The sequence below is a fragment of the Danio rerio genome, chromosome 24 (assembly GCF_052040795.2).
Source record: "Danio rerio strain M-AB ecotype USA chromosome 24, GRCz13ab, whole genome shotgun sequence".
Taxonomy (NCBI): Eukaryota; Metazoa; Chordata; class Actinopteri; order Cypriniformes; family Danionidae; genus Danio; species Danio rerio.
The window spans coordinates 14487501-14507172 of NC_141044.1; the positions used below are offsets into that span (position 1 = coordinate 14487501).

Below are 19672 nucleotides of genomic sequence, written 5' to 3' on the forward strand. Positions count from 1 at the left end.
GACACGCACAAAAAATGTGCGTACGCCAGCCAGAAAGCTGCCGTGGAGCTGCGCACATTCCCACGTTCAGTTCATTGTTAGTAAATCCAAACGTGAGCGATTCTGAGCGTAAAACCTGGCGTACGCAAAGTTTTTGTGCATACGCATCGTTGATACATGAGGCCCCTGGTCTGTGATTTTTATGAGGTCTAACAATTGCATAGTTGAGTTGCTATGGTTACCCATAACATTTGGCAATACAGCGTATATACATAAGTCTACAGAGACACAAACATGTACACACACAGACATTTTGTTTAAAGTAATTTGTTATTATGATGGTAAAGCTACTTCTGTAGCATAAAAAAAATAAATTAATTAATTAAAAAAAAGTTCTGTAGCATAAGCAGTAGTATGTTCACACCTAAAATAAGCCTCACGTTTGTAAATGCAAATGTGTCAGTGTGTGAGCATTATGTAAAACAAGGCTCATTACCCAGTATTGAAGGCAATTTCCCCCAAGGCATCACAAGCATCTTCCTTCTCATCTATGTAAGCATTTTCCACACTGAATCTGAAGAAAGAATTTTGATTACATAGTCTCTTACATAAGGAAAAAAACTAATGTTAAGAAAGACAGAAACGTACCCTGCAACATCCCGATCATCAACCTCAGTCTCGCCCTCGTCATCCAAAATAGCATCACCCTCTTCTCCATCATCAGCATCATCATCGTCCAAGAGCACAAACTGTTTGTCTTCATCTAAATGGGCCTATAGAATAGACAGGAATATTATGACGGCTGTAAAGTTGATGGTGTACAGATGATGATCCAAAAGCCTCAGACTAACCGTCACTCCCTCTGTGGATCTGAGTGAAAGCTGCATCACTGTGGTAATGGATGTGAGGTGAGGTGTGAGACAGTCTGGACTCACTTCAGACACAGCAGAGAATAGGCTGTATCTGGAGAGACAGGAAGAAGAGAGTGGCTGAACACAATCTGCAGTTGGGATGTAGCAAGGTTCTTTTAGACTTTTTATTCATGAACAAATTTAACCAAAAGGGGAAATGCTAAAAACTTCTGACAATTTGTCAAGTGTTAAAAAACATTTGAGGTTGAAGAATGGAAGTTGAAGATTAGATTTAAACTGAAATCATGCCTAAAAAAATGTAAATATAAATAAAAAAAAACTACACAAACAGACAAATGCTTATATATATTAGTCATTTGTTTTTATGAATTAATAATTTGATGGATGTAGCTAATGTTAATGTCATAGCTAAAATACAGAACACAACACAAATTAGACCTTATGAAAACACATACATCCAAAAATATAACTAAAACAAAACCCAAATATTACTTTTATTAATAATTTTTTTTTAAAATGAGGTGGGAACATCTTGTATGGTGATACTAAAGTAAAAAAAAATTAAATTCACACACATACATTACTGACAAATTTCTTGATCCAAGATATAAGAACAACAAAAAAATACCTGCCTTCTAGTTGATCAATTAATATCAGAAGTGGCTTATATGAAAAGACAAAGGCCTCTAGATTACACTTATTACACGCGGCTTTTTTGCTTTTCCTGAACACTTTCGGGATGTACAAGAGGCTCAAACTCGCTCATTTTGAGGTAGGAACCGGCGGACGTGCAACAACTTTATTTATGAGGTAAACACTAAACAAAACTTACCATCCGGAGCTCCTTCACGGGACTCCACACTTGTAAACAATCGCTACATTGGGTTCGCGTGGCTCTCGGTCCCACCCCGACTCGTCAGCGCTACCAAGCTGACCAATCACAGAGCTTGCGCTACGCGTCGTTGCAACGTGTAGTTACATTTTTTGAGAGGTGCACGTCAGTGACGGCGACGGCGACGGCCACGGCGAAGGGCTATGCGTCAGCGCCGTAGCATACGCCGGTGTTTGACGCAGAAGTATAAATCAGCCTTAAGACTCCCATGAGCTTGAATGACTGCACCCATACATCTTTGCAATGACTCAAAAAACCAATTAATAAAATCATCTGGAATGGCAAAGCATCCTTACAGAACTCCCAGTTCATCACAATTCTTTGGATTCATATTTAATGCCTTCTCCATCTTACCCAGTGTTGCTCAATAATGTTCATATCTGGTGACTGGGCTGGCCAATCCTAGAGCATCTTAAGCTTCTTTGCTTTCAGGAACTTTGATGTGGAGGTTGAAGTAGGAGAAGGAGAGCCATCCTACTGAAGAATTTGCCCTCTGCTATGGTTTGTAATGTAACCGGCAGCACAAATGTCTTGATACCTTGTTATACCTTGATACCCATTGATGCTCCCATCCACTCTGCCGACCTCTCACATGTTCCCATACTTAAATGTAACCCCAAACCATGTTTTTTTTTCACCAAACTGGACTGGTTTCTGAGAGAATCTTGGGTCCATGCAGGTTCCAATAGGTCTTTTGCAGTATTTCTGTTTCAACAGATGATTTATCTGAAAAATCTACATTCTTCCACTTTTCCAAATAATCAACTTTAACTCAAGTTATTATTTGTTGCTCTTACAACTGGGATCGAGGCGACAAGACTTTTGTCAGGTAGAGCACCCTGACAAAAGTCATAAAAATCTTTTTTTATGGGTGGGTTGGGGTGTTCTAGTATAAAACATAGTAATATGTATATACAATCATATTGTATGTTTCAAAATCAGAAAAACTGAACTTGATTAAAATTGATCTGATTTGCTGAAATAAAAATATCCTAATGTTAAATATGCCCTTTCTTAGCATTTGAGAGAAACTTTACAGTATATCATATACACTACACATACACTGATTTGAGCACAAATAAGCCACTTACTGTACTGTCAATAAAAGAGAAGCTTCCATGTGCTCAGTCTATTCAAAAGCACACAAGTGAAAATATAAATCACTGTTAATCTTATATTAAGCCTCCAACTCACTGGAAAGTGAAATCTAATCATTTAATAGCTAATGGCTAACTTACAGACATTATTTAGTTGGCCAGCATAAAGTCTGGTCACAAATACAAGTGATTGACATGCACTGTAAAGGGTTGTTGCTACAGTTTTTTCATTACGGTCCCACTTTATATTAAGTGTCCTTAACTACTATGTACTTACATTAAAAAATAAATACAATGTACTTACTGTGTTTATAATGTATTTGAGACCACTTGTGGTGATTTTGAGTTGGGATAGAGGTTGGGTTATGAACAGGTTTGGTGCTATGGGTAGGTTTAAGGGTGGGTTAAGGTGTTAGGGATGGTCAACAGTGTATTTACAAATGTATTTACAAAAGTTAATTACAGATGTAGTTACATACATATATTTAATCAAGCATAAGTACACAGTAAATACATTTACATTTACATTTAGTCATTTAGCAGACGCTTTTATCCAAAGCGACTTACAAATGAGGACAAGGAAGCAATTTACACAACTAAGAGCAACAATGAATAAGTACTAAAGGCAAGTTTCAGGTCTGTAAAGTCTAAGAAGGGAAGTGTTAGTAGTTTTTTTTTTTTTTTTTTTTTTTGTACAATTAGTGTGATATTCAAAGAGGCAATTGCAGCTTAGGAAGTGAAGTGGAGACTAAATAGTTGAGTTTTTAGTCGTTTCTTGAAAATAGCGAGTGACTCTGCTGTTCTGATGCAGTTAGGGAGTTCATTCCACCAACTGGGCAGATTGAGCGTGAGCGTTCGCGAAAGTGATTTTTTCCCTCTTTGGGATGGAACCACGAGGCGACGTTCATTCACAGAACGCAAGTTTCTGGAGGGCACATAGATCTGCAGAAGTGAGTGCAGATAAGAAGGTGCTAGGCCAGAAGTCACTTTGTAGGCAAACATCAGAGTTTTGAATTTGATGCGAGCAGCAACTGGCAGCCAGTGCAAACGGACTAGCAGCGGAGTGACATGTGCTCGTTTAGGTTCATTGAAGACAACTCGTGCTGCTGCATTCTGGAGCAGTTGAAGAGGCTTGATAGAGTTAGCTGGAAGCCCAGCTAGTAGAGAGTTGCAGTAATCCAGTTTGGAGAGAACAAGAGCTTGAACAAGGAGTTGAGCTGCATGTTCAGATAAGAAGGGTCGGATCTTTCTGATGTTATAGAGTGCAAATCTGCACGATCGAGCAGTTCTAGAAATGTGGTCAGAGAAGTTTAGTTGGTCATCAATCGTTACTCCAAGGCTTTTCACCATTTTGGATGTAGTAATGGTTGCCCCATCCATCTGGATTGAAAAGTTATGGTGTAGAGTCGGGTTGGCAGAAACTACAAGCATTTCCGTTTTTGCGAGGTTCAGCTGAAGATGATGATCTTTCATCCAGTGTGAAATATCCAACAGGCAGGCTGAGATACGAGCTGGAACCGAGGGATCATCAGGATGAAAAGAGAGGTATAGCTGGGTGTCATCAGCATAGCAGTGGTAGGAGAATCCATGTCTCTGGATGACTGGTCCTAGAGATGATGTGTAGATGGAGAAGAGAAGTGGCCCAAGAACAGAGCCTTGAGGTACCCCAGTGTTTAGATGCTGTAGGTTGGACACCTCTCCCCTCCAAGACACCCTGAATGACCTGTCAGAGAGGTAAGATCTAAACCATTGTATAACAGTGCCCGCAACGCCCAGTGACTCAAGCGTAGATAGCAGGATCTGGTGGTTGACAGTGTCAAAAGCAGCTGACAAGTCCAGCAAAATGAGGACTGATGATTTAGAGTCTGCTTTAGCCAGTCTGAGATCCTCCACGACCGAGAGCAGGGCAGTCTCAGTTGAGTGGCCTTTCTTAAAGCCGGATTGCTTGTTGTCCATGAGATTGTTTTGAGTAAGAAAGTCCAGGACTTGATTGAACACTACTTTCTCCAGAATCTTGGCCATGAATGGAAGCAGGGATACTGGTCTGTAGTTTTCAAGTAGCGTATGGTCCAGGTTGGGTTTCTTTAGCAGTGGGGTTACCCTAGCCTGCTTAAATGTAGTGGGGAATAAACCAGAGTCAAGAGATGTGTTAATTATGTGAGTCAGTGTTGGTATGACTGCAGGAGAGATGGCTTGCAAGAGATGAGAGGGAATGGGATCGAGTGGACAAGTGGTTGCATGGCTAGATAGCACAAGTTTGGACACCTCAGACTCAGAGAGCTGAGAAAAAGAGGTGAGTGTGTGTGGTGTTGGTGTTGTATCTTGCGTGTTTGTTGTAGGTGCAGCAAATTGAGCACTGATTTTTGCAGTTTTGGTGCAGAAGAATGTAGCAAAGTCATCAGTAGTAAGTGTGGAGGATGCGGGTGGAGGAGGAGGATAGAGGAGGGAGGAAAATGTTTTAAAAAGTAGGCGAGGATTAGTGGCATTGTTGATTTTTAGACGGTAATACGTCTGCTTTGCAGAAGTAACCTCAGCTGAGAAAGAGGACAGAAGAGTTTGGTATGTTAAGAGATGTGCAGGATTTTTAGTTTTCCGCCAAATTCTCTCTGCAGCCCGAAGTTTTGAGCGATGCTCACGGAGAGCATCCGAGAGCCAGGGTGCAGGAGGACTGGCACGGGCTGGCCTGGATGCAAGAGGACATAATCGGTCTAGACATGATGCTAGTGTGGAGCAGAGTGTATTAGTGGCACTGTTCGAATCAAGTGCAGTGAGTTTGCGAGATGGAGGAAGAGAGTCTGAAACAATGGTGGATAGTCTATTGGGTGAGAGAGATCGTAGGTTTCTGCGAAAGGTAACCAGTGTTGGAGTGTGTGGCGGCTCAGGAGTAATGTGGATATACATGTGGAAATACATGTATTTACACAATAAGTACATTGTAGTAATCTATTAATTCCTGTGTAAGTACATATTAGTTAAGGCCACTTAATATAAAGTGGGACCTACATTACTTTTAATGAGAAATTAAGAATCATCCCCTTAACACAGGGGTCTCAAACTGCTGGCCAGCGGGCCATTTGCGGCCTGCCCTCCTTCCCTCGGCCCGCAACGCCAACACTACCCCCCCAACATCTCCCCCTCATCGCCTTAACACCTTAACTGAAGCTTTTTCAAAACAAACACAAAGGATTACTGAGGTCGTACGTGCAACGGCGCAGGTCCGGATCATCCACTGCATCAGTGAGGTTCAAACCCAATTGTACACACTCTGCTGCCAACGGACTGAACACATCCTTCCCAACAGTTCGAGCCAACACAGAGAGTGTGTCTATGTGAGAAAGAGCAGTGATGGAAGATTAGATTATATTAGATTAAGCATGCCTTACAATGCTTGCAATTACAAAGTATGAAGATGGTTTTTACCCAGCGCCTGTGTCTGCAGAGCTCTCATCTCCTCTCTTGTGTCTGTCAGGAATCCCTTCAGACTGTCAATAATTGGAGGAAAGTAAGGCACTAGCATCTCCGTGGCGGCGTTAGCTGTGAAAGTAAGATCTCAGCATAACTGTAATATCATGAAATGCTGTATTAACGGAAGGAGGAAATTACCTATCGCCCCTATTGCACTGACAGCAAGCTCTTTCAGTTTAAGGATTTCTGCATTATTAAGGGCTGACAACATGGTCTCCATAAGAGAAGGAAGATAGGGCTCAATTTCTTGACCTGATAACAAAAAGAGAGCAGTGATTATTTAAAGGGTCACGAAACACCAAAACACAACACATTTTTTGAGCTGTCGACAGTCATATATGTGTCCCACACTGCTAAAAACACTATTAGGACACCTACATTTCACTAAAAAGTGTAAATTGGTTGTTTTTGCCTTATTTCAAGCAAATTTGTACTTCCGGTTTGAAACGAATTTTTAAAGCTTCGTCACGGTCATGACATAATAGCGTTGTATTCCAGCGTGCAGACTGGACGCCTGTGCCAGAGTGTGTCTTATTACGTCTTACAGTGCGATGCATTCATGAGTAAGGCTTGGTTCAAACCAATCAGCACGCTCTTTTGAGCAACTTCATTAATATTCAGTACTGTCGCAGTGTTTAGACGACAGACACACCACGTTGTATTGGCAAAACAAGCATGAAGTGTTGCTTTTATAGTTTGCTGCAGTTAAGTTTCGTTTTCATTTTCTCTCTGTGAGAGCTCAGACTCACGTGTGGATTAGTGTACGCGACGCTCGACAACAATAACTTACGTGTCTAAGGAGGAACATTGTTTACCTGAGAGCTGTTCTTATCTGCAAACGCTGAGATCCGGATTCGCTTGTAGTATTCTCTTCATTAAGACGCGGCTGTGGTTGCTGGTGATTGTCCTGTCTCTACAGATTTGGTAAGTGAGCGACCAGCGCTCTTTGTTCATTCAGTTTGTTCGTATCGAACAGAAGTTAACTATTGCACCAAGTGTAAACATGTTTGCACCACAAACAAACTTTAACCTCGTGTAGAGTTTTTACCGCATTTAGTGACCGGAATAACACAAGCGGCTTTCTGACACTACCTGCCGTGTGCATCTAAGTTTCCGGGAAATGCGGAGGTTTTTTTTCTCTCATTCGCCGTGTGGTATCAAACATTGCATGAAAACTACACGCTTAGAGCAGTTCCTCAAATCAAATATTTTGTTTGTCGCGAGGGGCATGAATGAATTCCCTGAATGAAAGAGCCAAACTGCAGTTAAAGTCCACCATTTAATAATTTGGCAAATAATTCGACTACAGATTTCCATGTAGGTTAAACACCATCACTTTCTTTATGTGTGTGTGTTTGTGTGTGTGTGTGTGTGTGTGTGTGTGTGTGTGTGTGTGTGTATTTTGACTCTGAAACTCGCGCGAGCCCAAATAGACACTCCCACACAATCTCACTTTTCTTCCTCCGACACTCCCCCCTAAACAGAGCTGGACACGCCCACTTTCATGACTTTTTCCAAAGTAGAGGTGTGAAAACACCCTGCTGAAACGAGGGGGTTTCATGGCCCTTTAAGAGTTTTATACAGATTTTTAGATTTTCTCTAGTGTAACATATGTGCAACATTTAATTGATTATATTCTTTTCGGTTTGTACTGTTATTTTATGTAAAGAAAGCAAATATGGTTTAAGGAAAATAAGTTAGTAAATTCATGATAAATATATGGTACGGTTCAGGAGTATAAGAAGGGGTCATGTAAATACGATGAAGGAAAATATATACCGCATGTCTTTGGAATGTGGGGGAAACCAAATAACCCAGAGGAAACCCACACAAACGCGGGGAGAACATGCAAACTAAACACAGAGACGCCAACTGACCCAGCCGAGGCTTAAACCAGCGATTTTCTTGCAGTGAGGCGACAGCACTACCAACTGCACCACCGTGTCACCCCATACTTTAACCAAACTTTAAAAAAAAACTTTTTTCTCTTATTAATGTATTAACATATTATAAGAAGAAGTTTTTGTTCTAATAAATACCTGAAATTTTTATTTTAGAAACGGCTACTATTTCTTGCACTTGAACTATAGAAAACTGACAATGATCACCGCAGGTATGCTTTATGCAGTGTTAAATGCTAATAATGCGAGTGTGAAGCTTTTGTACATGGCATTTATAGCCATACTACTGAAGGAAGCAGCAAATAGTTTACCTTTATCTAAAAAATAAAATAAACAGTTTTGAAAGTGAACTTTACAACTGTGACTCAGAGCAAGCCAACAATTATCAGTGATTCAGCATGTACATTTAATACTGTTAAAAAGGTTTAATATGTATTAATTAAATTATAAACCTTACCTTTTCGTTAGAGTGCAGAAAGTGCCCTATTCTGTACTTCTATATGGCTTTATTTACATTTTCTGTTTTCACTGCAAACCTCATCGCATAGCATGTTGTTAGAACATGGGGTTACAATGTAACATTTATATTATTTGTTAATTACTAACAACCGCGCGTGGAATTCTGAATCTGCGTCTGATTTCGGAGTCTGCTAGTGTCCCCTGGAGGTTGCATTTCGGTCACAGATGCATACTTTATAAGCCTTCCTGACTGAATGAATGAAATATGCGATTTTCCACAAAGGCAACCTTGGGTGCTAAACTGGCATTAGTGGGGTTAAAAGAACCAAAACGTCATGACAGACGTTACAGCATGGAAAGTACATTTTTAAAGCAGAATATCTGACTTAAGCATTGTTTTTCTGATGTTCACGAATGTTCACTTAGCATGTTTCTTAAACATCTGCAAACATATTATGGTATTTTTATGCTTTAAAAGAGTCAAAAACATATGGCACCTTTAAAGCATGTCCTAATCACAAAAAATACAACAATGATTTAGAAATAAAACAAAATAAAATAAAAATGTTTTTTGAAGAAAAGAATTTTGTGTATGCATTCTAACCCAAGTTCTCCAAGAAGTTCTCCAAGGCATAGAAGGCCTTCGTCATGTGTCCAATTTTGGTCTGATTCACAGCAGACAAGTATCCTTGTAATAATGGCATCAGCTCAGCGTGGAATTTACTAACATCTGGCTATAAGACACAAATTAACCAACTTACACTCAAATCAAGATATTTAATAATCAGTAAAGGCACTGAAAGAAAAAAGATATTTTAGTCTAACCTGCAAGTGTTCAGAAAATTGGCCAAGGGCGAAGAGTGCTGCGCTGCGGACCACTTGATTATTGTCTGATAGGCTGCGACACACTGTCTGAAGCATGGATGACAACATCCTGAAACACATACACAAACAGAAAAATAAATCAGATGTTTTTTCATGCATTTGGTAAATTTGCTATAACTGTAGAGTAAAGCATACTTGGTGCGTATGTGATCTGCACAGCCCTCTGCGAGCACAGCCATACACATGAGACCACCCTTACGCTCATATGGGTTCTCACTTGACAAGCAAGCCTGAGTGAAAGGCAACTAGATAGGATATATAAAGAAATACATTTTGATAGGACCACTGGTAGGTTTCTTAATAGCCTTTACAATAAGTGTCTTGTGTACTAACCAGCTGGTTGAAGAGTTTTTCAGGTGGCATATGAAGAGCCATGGTGTCAATGACCTGCAGGGAAACACATTCTGTTACACTGAAATTGAGATCTAAGACATGCATAGTAAACACTTTTAAAGTAAAATTCTGATTTGCAAATTATTTTAATTATCCCAATACAGCATGTGTGATTGGGAGTTTCAAATGGAAAGAAGATAGGACAGTTGGATGGAAATCAAACTTTGGACACAAACTTTGCATTGCTACTGTAGGGTTGTGACGATGAGGAAATATCCCCACCGGTTAATCGACATGTGACAACACCGGCAATACAGGTATCACTGTGGGGTGGGGTTTTCCTCTTTTTATTCTGCTTTTGAATAGCTTATAAATGTGTGCGTATTATACTTTCACTTTCAGTTTCGTGGGAATCGCCAATTCGGCGTCAATTGTTTGAATGGAAGACAAGGAAACTCAAAAAAAAAAAATCTGTGTTAATAAACACAGAACTTTTATTAACATAACGGAAAAAAACACAACAATGCTACAGGCTGAAATAACCGTGGAAGCTGGAACCAAACAAGTAACAACCATAAAACTTTTATTACGTTTTATTTTGCGCTTGTTGCGCACACGCAAAGATAATTTTTGGTTACATTTGCCTACAGGGTGAACATATTTGGTTGTCTCTTGTTGTCCTACCTAACTTCAAAGTCTTAATGCATCAATTAGCATAATGTATTATATAATAATAGCTTAGTCCTTATGAACAATCCGTTTATAAAATAGCCTACATTATTAACGAATCTATAGGCTATTGAAGAATAAACTGAATGTGAAATATGATCCTTGCATAATGATCACAAACAAAACAAGCTAGCTCTCATTTTATATATAAACTATAAATAAAAAATGAAAGAAATGTTAAGTATTGGAACATTGTGTAAAAATCGAAAGACTACAGGCTAAATAAAAGCGCCTCGTCAGAGCTAAACATCACCGCACGCGTGTCAGTTTACAGCTTCTGTAAAGATCAGACAGCCTATACAGATCACACAATCTCAAAAAACAACATGTAAATGTATAAATATTTCAATAAGTATTGTTATGGAATATTTATAACGATATAATCTTGCTTTTGGTTATATCGATACCAGCTTTGAGCTTTCTCTCACAAGCGTTTGACAGGCGTTGCATAAGGGCGTTACACTGTCAGTGGCGGAATACACTACACAGCATACACTGGCAAGATGTTTTATTCTTAGTTTAATTTGTTGCCGATTTGCGTGTTGTTCCTTTTTTTAAAATACCATTTATTTTTAAAATCTCTCAAGTTAATGTTGTGTATCGGGTAACATAAACTCCATCAGAGATACTTGAGTTAAATAACTTGGTGCGCAGTATGACTGTTGACCAACACCGCCCTGTTTACGCACTGCATAGACTGTATCTACAGCTCTGGTGTGTTAAGAATTGCATGTTTTTTATGACAGCTATATGCTACATTTAGTTTTTATTGTAAAATATACATTATAACCCAGTACACAGTAAAATAATATTTTTTGAATGGCTTGCCTATTGACGGCGTATAGGCTAACCGTTAAGCTTAAATATAGGTGTAACAGAAATTAGCTCATTTTATGAATATTAATAATCAACAATAACGGTTTATTTTTAATTATTAATATTCCGGCTTAAGCTTCAGTCAGTTTGGTCAAACAAACATATGATTTTATATGATCATGCTCGCGCGACCGATCAGATTCCCAGATTATGAATATTAATTATCAACAATAACAAATTATTATTAATCATTAATATTCCGGATCAATTTATTGTTAATTTGACCAAACAAACGAAAGCAGAGCCGCCGCTCTTCCGAGCGGACACGGCAATGATCGATTCATTTAGAAAAAGGGAATTTAATTGCTACTTCTTGTGAAGTAGATTAATCATTCAAAAGTTTTAAACAACTTATAATAGCGAGGCAGGGGAATCTGTATTTCAGTGACATTTTCTCGTGAGGCAAACGATACAATTCATTTGATTATAATGGATTTTATTGACTAGTCGGACATAACGAACAAACAAACACACAAACATACATTAAACATAGAACGGAGTTAAAACCACGTGGAGATATTGGGTCTAAACGGGACTATAAAACATATACGAACAGAAAGAGATAGCAAAGCGCTGAAATATAGATTTCAGGTAAAAGAGTGACAAAACTTTCAGTTCCATACGCACCATTAGGGACCACCAAGATTATAAAAAACACCTTTTTGATAAAAGGGGTACAGCTTAATCGCATAACTAAAAGTACATGGACTTAATGCCTGGGATCTCTCTCTTTATGCTTCCGTCCTGATGAAACTCCTTTGATGTCCTTCTTGATGCGTTGAGTTTGTAATGCAGTTCGGATGAACACGATCGCAAACTTTAAACTGAGTTTACTTTGCCGGAAAATAAAGAAAGCTTTACGGGAAAAAGTCCATGCGGCTTAGAAAGCCACGTGGCCCTTAAAGGGACCACGTTTGATGGGTACTTTGTTAGGACCTTCTCTTTCTGCACAGATGTTTGGGAAGAAGTCTGGTTATACCTGCGGGTCACGTGACAACCAGTTCAGCATTCTGACCAATGATTTCAGGAGAAAGTTTGCGCGCGAACCTTCCTTTGTCTCGAGGCTGCTCATATGCAAATTTGAGTGTCCGCCCAAAGTATGCGGACAGGCATTTAATACAGGGGATTAAAGAATAAAGCAATGCTATTTATGATCTTGCTCTATGCATCATATGTTGTAAAATGTCAGCAGAAACCTATCGGTACCAAACATGGGGGGTTTAAAAGTACTTCAACATAATTTTCACCTCCTCATAATATTTATGCTTCAAAAAGGCCTAAAAGGAACAGGCATACAGGTTATAAGAGAGGTTACACAGGTAAGAAAACTCAGAAATGAGATACAAAGTTTACAAAACATAACACTTTAGTTTTGTGCCGTTTCAGGATTTCTGAGTGCATTTTCTTTCTGTCAGAACAGCCTCGTGTGTGTGTGTGTGTGTGTGGGTGTGTGTGTGTGTGTGTGTATTTGGGCAGGAATGTGTTTGATGCTCTAGGCTTAGTAATCCAGGGACACTGGAGAGATAAAGTCTGTCGAGGGTACCCAGACTTTTTGGAGCCAGGAGTCGTAAAACCGTCTTGTCGAATGAACCCAGATCGTGATAAAATCAATAAGTAATTTTATCTGTGGACTGTACGCTACATAGGCTTGAGCATATTTTTATTAATATTAAAACATATTACAACAAATTAGCCACCCTTTGATTTTTTTTCGTTTACGTATATTTTTATCAAACGAAAAATGCAATGAACAGTTTATTTTAGTTTTCATTTTATTAGAAATAATATAATTTAAAGGCTACACAACTCCTCCATAACATTGGCTCCAATTGCGTTTTGACCTATATCCTAGATAGACTTTCTGGCTCAAAGACATTTATGCCTGTTAATGTCAGTGCTGTATTTTGAGAGATTTCGCAAAGGCTTCAGCTATTCTACCTGTCAGCTGGTACCAGCCTCAGTTTTGCGACTTGACTCGTTAGGCGTCTGTGTCTGGATGAGAGCGAGAGAGATGAGATCAGACCTCAGATTCGATGTGTGGCCGCACGACAGTTACTTCATTGGAATTTTAAATATTGGCTCATCTAAAGTAACTTTTCATTCATTAAAAGCCGAAATATTGCCAGACAGACGAAACAACTTTCGGTTTTTGAAGTGAGCAGCCTCAGTGATAAAAGACACGCGCACACACAGGTTAGCTTACACTCTTGTTGGCCTATACATTATTGATTTTTTTTATATTAAACGCAAAATAATCAAGTGCAGAAAAGAACAGCTGAACTGTTGCCGCGATGGTTGCTTTGTTTCTCTGAAATTGGCTTATTAATGGCGAGGCATTGCTAAATCACTTGTTCTAATAAAAAAAAAGATAATTTATTATTAAACATTGTGAGATGATGGTCATGTGGTTTTTAAAATGAGAGTATGCGTTGCGTATTTATGGCTATTGATCTTATCTACCCGCAACCCACCCATAGTTGAACATCAAGTATAGGTGTGTTAAAAGAGCGTGTATAAATAAGTTGTTTCCTCCAACTGCTGCCACCTTTGTCAGGCAAAGTTTGCAGATTGCCTCATTGACGTCTTCAGATGTTCAGATGATAATTATAGTGCATGCTCTAGTCTTAAGTAAATTTAGAATTTTGTTTCCCATTTAATTCAAATAAATATTTAATTTAAAAAAAAAAAACCAAATACTTAAAAAAAAATTTAAATGTGGGGACGGTGTCATGGTGAAAAAGTGATGTCACCGGTGTTGCGTCTAAAAACCAGCATCACTGTCAACACCGTCTATCGTGGCAAGCCTACATTTTAGTAAAAGAAAACATTTCGGAGAATGTTTTCTTGCTTTCAACCACTGCCTGATTAATAGGGTAAATTAAGATTTTATTTTAACTACATTACAACATTGATGATGTAAAAGGAACCTTGTAAATTAAAATCACTAACAGAACAATTAAGGTGGCGATTAAAGTAAACACTGATATTCAATCCCTGCCCTGTCTTGAATGCACAAAAATATATATATACAAAATTACAAAATTATACTTTTTTTATACAAACTTTTATAAAATATTTTCTTAAATAAGCACACCTTAAAAGAACACTCCAGTTTTTTGTAAAAAGTCCCCTAGAGTTTTTCAGGCATAATAAATAAATTTGATACTAGCCACAAAATTTGAGTTTCATTTTTTTATTCTATTAGTTTAAATGTTTAGCAGTTTGATAAACACCTACATAATATTTAATAGGTTTATAATTTGTACTTTCCCTTAATGTGTCAGGACAGATCCACACATCAGCGCTAGACAATGCATTCTAACCCAAGTTCTCCAAAAAGTTCTCCACACATCAGCGCCATAACTCGGTCCACAGAATACAATTTTCCCTGTAATTGAATTTCACTGTTTCTTTTTTTCTAGTGTGATAAACAACTAGTCAGTAATTAATTCAAACTGTTTTAAGCCAATAAATAATTGTAAGCCATTAAAATATTAAGTCCAGCTGAACTGAGTAGCCTAATATGCCTTATTATTCCACCCTAAAAAAAAAACAAATTCGAACATCGCTAAATTTTTTTTTAAAAAGCTTATTACTTTTACTTTCCTTCGGCTTAGTCCATGCTTTTTAATAGTTTTAATAATTGACCTTTTTCACAATTATGGTTTTCTCAGTAGTGATGGTTGTTAAATAGTTGTAGTCATAGTTGGCTAAACTTTGAGTGCAGTTAATGGGAGAATACAACAACAACAAAAAAATTTACAATCTTATTTGCTCAAATAATAAAAGAAAAACCCCACAATGATGCTATGAAGACTTTCAGAAAAAGCTAAATAAATTGAGACTGATGATGACAGCCAGAGGAGAGAATAATGTCAAATTTACTGTCCTGTTCCAAAGACATTGTATTAAAAACCCCTCGCACAAGCCGTAATTCGTTTTTTGTAATTTGAAGCAAAGATTTTATAATATAGTCCATTTTGAGGAATGTTAACAATAATAATGGTCCTAAGGTATTTCCTGTTTTACATTTTCAATTTCCATAGCTTCCAAGAATCCAAAAAGGTCCACATATTGATGAATAATGTTATGATAGCAGTTTTAATGTGAAAATACAATTGAATTGCCTCGTTACAGTTATGATATAGTATGATAACATGCAAGAAATGTTCAAGGGCCAATGACATTACCAAATTGAAATGGTCTATATATATTAAATACATATAGATGTTCATGTTTTTTTAATCTAAATATTAAAAACTTTCAAGGAATTAAGATGCTGAAGACCATTAAATGCATCATAACAGGCTTGTGAAAAAGGTCCAATATAATTTTTAAGTGCTGTCAATCGATTAAAAAAAATTAACTAATTAAATCGCACCTTTTTAAAAAAATTAATCGTGATTAATCACATTTAAAATACTGAAACTTGTATTTTTTGCTATTCAAATGTAAAATTAATGTAAATTCAAATTCAAAATATAATTGATTATTATAATTTTTGTTTAACTTGTAACAAAGATTTCTTCATGTAAACAATATACACACAATAAACCATCAAGATCCTGGCTTGACAGCCATATTTATTACAGAAATAAAAACGCAGGCATGTAAATGCCATTTGAATTTCAAAACAATCAATGCCAACAAAAGAAAAAAAATTATTTCCATGTTGGATTTTAAGTGGACTGCAAAACAAATGCCAAGATACAGGTATTGCAAATATGGAAAATTGTAATAATAATAATTAAGTATTGAATACAAACAATTGTACTCATTGAAAAGTTGTATTGCTGTGAGTTGAGAACATTAATTATAAACAGAAACAATTTTGCTTAGTCCTTCTTTACATTTAGCCAGTTGCTAAGACAGTCCATTCTGTTGACATTATAGGGGGACAATGTGGCGCTTTTGTTTTGATGCTAATCCATTAACCAAGCTTACAGAAAAAGCCAGGCTTATTTTGGTAAGTCAGGTTTATTAAAGGCGGATTCGGTTTCATAAATAAAATTTACAATAGTTCAAACTTAGTTACCCTGGCAACTTATGCTGGGAAACTAGCCTGGTCCGGGGCAGGCTAACTCTCAGGCTAAGTCCTAAGTTCCAGCTTAATCAAAGTAATGTTAACATTCACCTGCCATAATTTGATGCCATTTTAACTCACTTAACCTCTTAATAATGATTACAACCTTATAGTCACTTAATAGCAAATATATATATGTATATATATATATATATATATATATATATATATATATATATATATATATATATATATATATATATATATATATATATATATATATATTAGCGCTGTCAAAATTAGAGCGTTAACACATGCGATTAATTTTAAATAATTAATGCGTTAAAAAAACATTAACGCAATTAACGCAGTTGGAGTTTTTTTTTTTTACTTCCTGTTGTGATGGACGTGTGTGTAACATGCAAGAAATGTGACCAAGGAAGCACTTTTTGAAGGCAAGTTTCAGTATAAAACAATTAGTCGCATCACCAGGCTCTCCAAAGTTTCATGCAATTTCGTGTGTTTCATTTTTAACTTTCGACTTCTGTTGTAAGTTGATACCGCATGGCGAACAGAAAGAAAATTCTCCACATTTCGTGACTCGGTGTTCCTTTAAGGTAATAAAATCACTGCTTAGGCTACACGGTAGACTTTTAATAAGAGTAAAATCCTAATCATATTAAAATCGGAGTATTGGTGTCTTTTGTGAATGTACTCAGAAAGTCTCTAGTGAAGTTGCGAGCTGTCAAAGACAGGGCATTACTCTGCCTTTCAGCATGAGCCCTCCAAGTTTAGCGTCTTTCCTCATTAAATGCAACAAAAGTGTATGTTTCGCGTTGTTGTGTCAGAATCCTTGTGAAATACAGTAATACTTTAGGATGCTTAGTTTAAGCAAATTTGATGAACGTGATCATGCGTGTTGAATCTGAAGGGAGTCGTTCCAGTATGAAAGGCCGTTGGGACCAAAACGTCTGCAGCGCGTTGTGTGTGTGTCTGTGTCAGGCCCGTTGAGGGGTGTCAGGGGTGGAGTGAGCGACGTATCTGAGTAGGGGCGTGTGCGTGCGAGACGTACCTGAAGGACCTGGGGGTGAGTTGCGCGCGACATATGCTACCTGAAGAGCTAGAAGGGATGCGGGGGAGAGGGGTGTGCAATGTATTTAAGGACCGGTTTGAGAGAAATTATCATTCATTTGCGGGCATTTGGGAGTCTCTGTGCACTTGCGGGATACTCCTAGTCTTAGCAACTGGATGAATGTAAGGGAGGAAAGCTAAATTGTTTCTACTCTATAACTAATGTTGTCAACTCACAGCAATAAAACTTTATAATGAGTGCAACAGTTTGTATTCTATAGTTTATTATTATAATTTTTCATTTTCCATATCCGCAATTCCTGTATTTTGGCATTTTTTTGCAGTCCACTTAGAATCCAACATGGAAATCAATGTTTTCTTTATTGGCATTGATTGTTTTGAATTTAAATGTCATTAACATGCCTGTGTTTTAATTTCTTTAATAAATATGGCTGTCAAGCCAGGATCTTGATGGTTTATTGTGGGTATGTTGTTTACATGAAGAAATCTGTGTTACAAGTTAAACAAAAATTCTATTAAACAATTATATTTTAATTTTAATTCTAATAAACAATTATATTTTGAATTTTAATTCTAATAAACAATTATATTTTGAATTTAAATAGTTTTTGTCTTGCGTTTACATTAATTTTACATTTGAATCGCCAAAGTTTCAGTATTTTAAAATGTGATTAATCGCGATTAATTTTTTAAAAAAGGTGCGATTAATTAGTTAAATTTTTTTAATCGATTGACAGCACAAAATTAACCGAAATGAGCATCCCTAATATATATATATATATATATATATATATATATATATATATATATATATATATATATATATATATATATATATATTAAGGGTGGAGCCGAACCCGAATACGGTATTCGGAGAGGCACGAATAGCGTGTTTTTACGAATACTTGATTCGAACAAATACTTGAAAAATTATTTGTTTTCGGGAGCAAGAAAAACACTACATCAAAAAGCAGCGTTTCCTCATGAGACCACAGTGCATGCCCGTGTGAGTGAGTGAGTGAGTGAGTGAGTGGGAGAGAGAGTGAGAGAGAGAGACGCTCAGTCGGTATGTCGGAGGGCGGGGCGGAGATAACAGGGTGTCTGGCACAAGCTTCTCCACAGCAACAGACAGAAGGCTCAGCTGAGCGAAAAAAATACTTCACTGCATTACTATTTTTGTTAAATAGATTTTTGTACCTTAATTGGGTTCCAAAGGCAGTTTATAAACTTGTAGCAAAGTTTAATTGGGATATTCTATTACGCTGCATTATTGACGTCTGCAACCGGGTGATCTGTTTACGCAATGTTAGCTCTGTTAGCGCGGTAATTTAGACAATAGTCTGTTGACAGAGTAACGTTAACGTTCGTTTATAAAGGTTAAAACGATGCTTTTGCAGTTGTGTCGAATAGTATGCACTAATGGGAGTTATATGGTACGTCTAAATTACTGTCTTTTGCAGACAGCAAGATATATGCTATATAGGCTAGTTAACCTTAGCATAGCTTCCCGTCACTTTTACTTAACTTGAAACTCCTCAAATACATTTAGGCACTCAGAAAAAGAGTGAAAAAGAGTGCTGCTGAGCCATTTCTTGGTCCTCCACCAGTCAAAAGAAAAAAAAACCTTCAGGTTCTGTGTGGAAGCATTTTACAGTCAGTGCTGCTGCAGATAAAACAAAGTGATACTGTATAATGTATGCAAAAGTGAAATCAGCAGAGGCAGATATTAAACATCTGTCAACATCTTCTATCCATAATCATTCATTCATTTCTTTTCGGCTAAATCCCTTTATCAATCTGGGGTTGCCACAGTGGAATGAACCACCAATTTATCCAGCATATGTTTTATGCAGTGGCTGCTCTTCCAGCTGCTACCCAGCACTGGGAAACATCCATACACTCTCTTTCACACACATACAATAGGGACAATTTAGCTTACCCAATTCACCTGTATTGCATGTGTTTGGACTGTGGGGGAAACCGGAGCACCCGGAGGAAACCCACGCTAACATGGGGAGAACCCAGTCGGGGCTCGAACCAGCAACCTTCTTGCTATCAGGCGACAGTGC

At 37.6% G+C, this 19672-nt stretch overlaps 1 protein-coding gene across 1 annotated transcript in view; it reads right to left on the minus strand.

The window, feature by feature from the left end:
• ipo4 (importin 4) overlaps positions 1 to 19672 on the minus strand; it is a 74875-nt gene that overhangs the window by 38947 nt on the left and 16256 nt on the right. The window contains exons 11-20 of the mRNA XM_087309339.1: positions 9884 to 9937; positions 9686 to 9795; positions 9491 to 9599; positions 9270 to 9399; positions 6444 to 6557; positions 6261 to 6374; positions 6042 to 6165; positions 831 to 942; positions 628 to 752; positions 476 to 553 (exon numbers count right to left, since the gene is read on the minus strand). Of these exons, the coding sequence (XP_087165465.1) occupies positions 476 to 553; positions 628 to 752; positions 831 to 942; positions 6042 to 6165; positions 6261 to 6374; positions 6444 to 6557; positions 9270 to 9399; positions 9491 to 9599; positions 9686 to 9795; positions 9884 to 9937 (1070 nt within the window). The remainder of the gene's footprint in view (positions 1 to 475; positions 554 to 627; positions 753 to 830; positions 943 to 6041; positions 6166 to 6260; positions 6375 to 6443; positions 6558 to 9269; positions 9400 to 9490; positions 9600 to 9685; positions 9796 to 9883; positions 9938 to 19672) is intronic.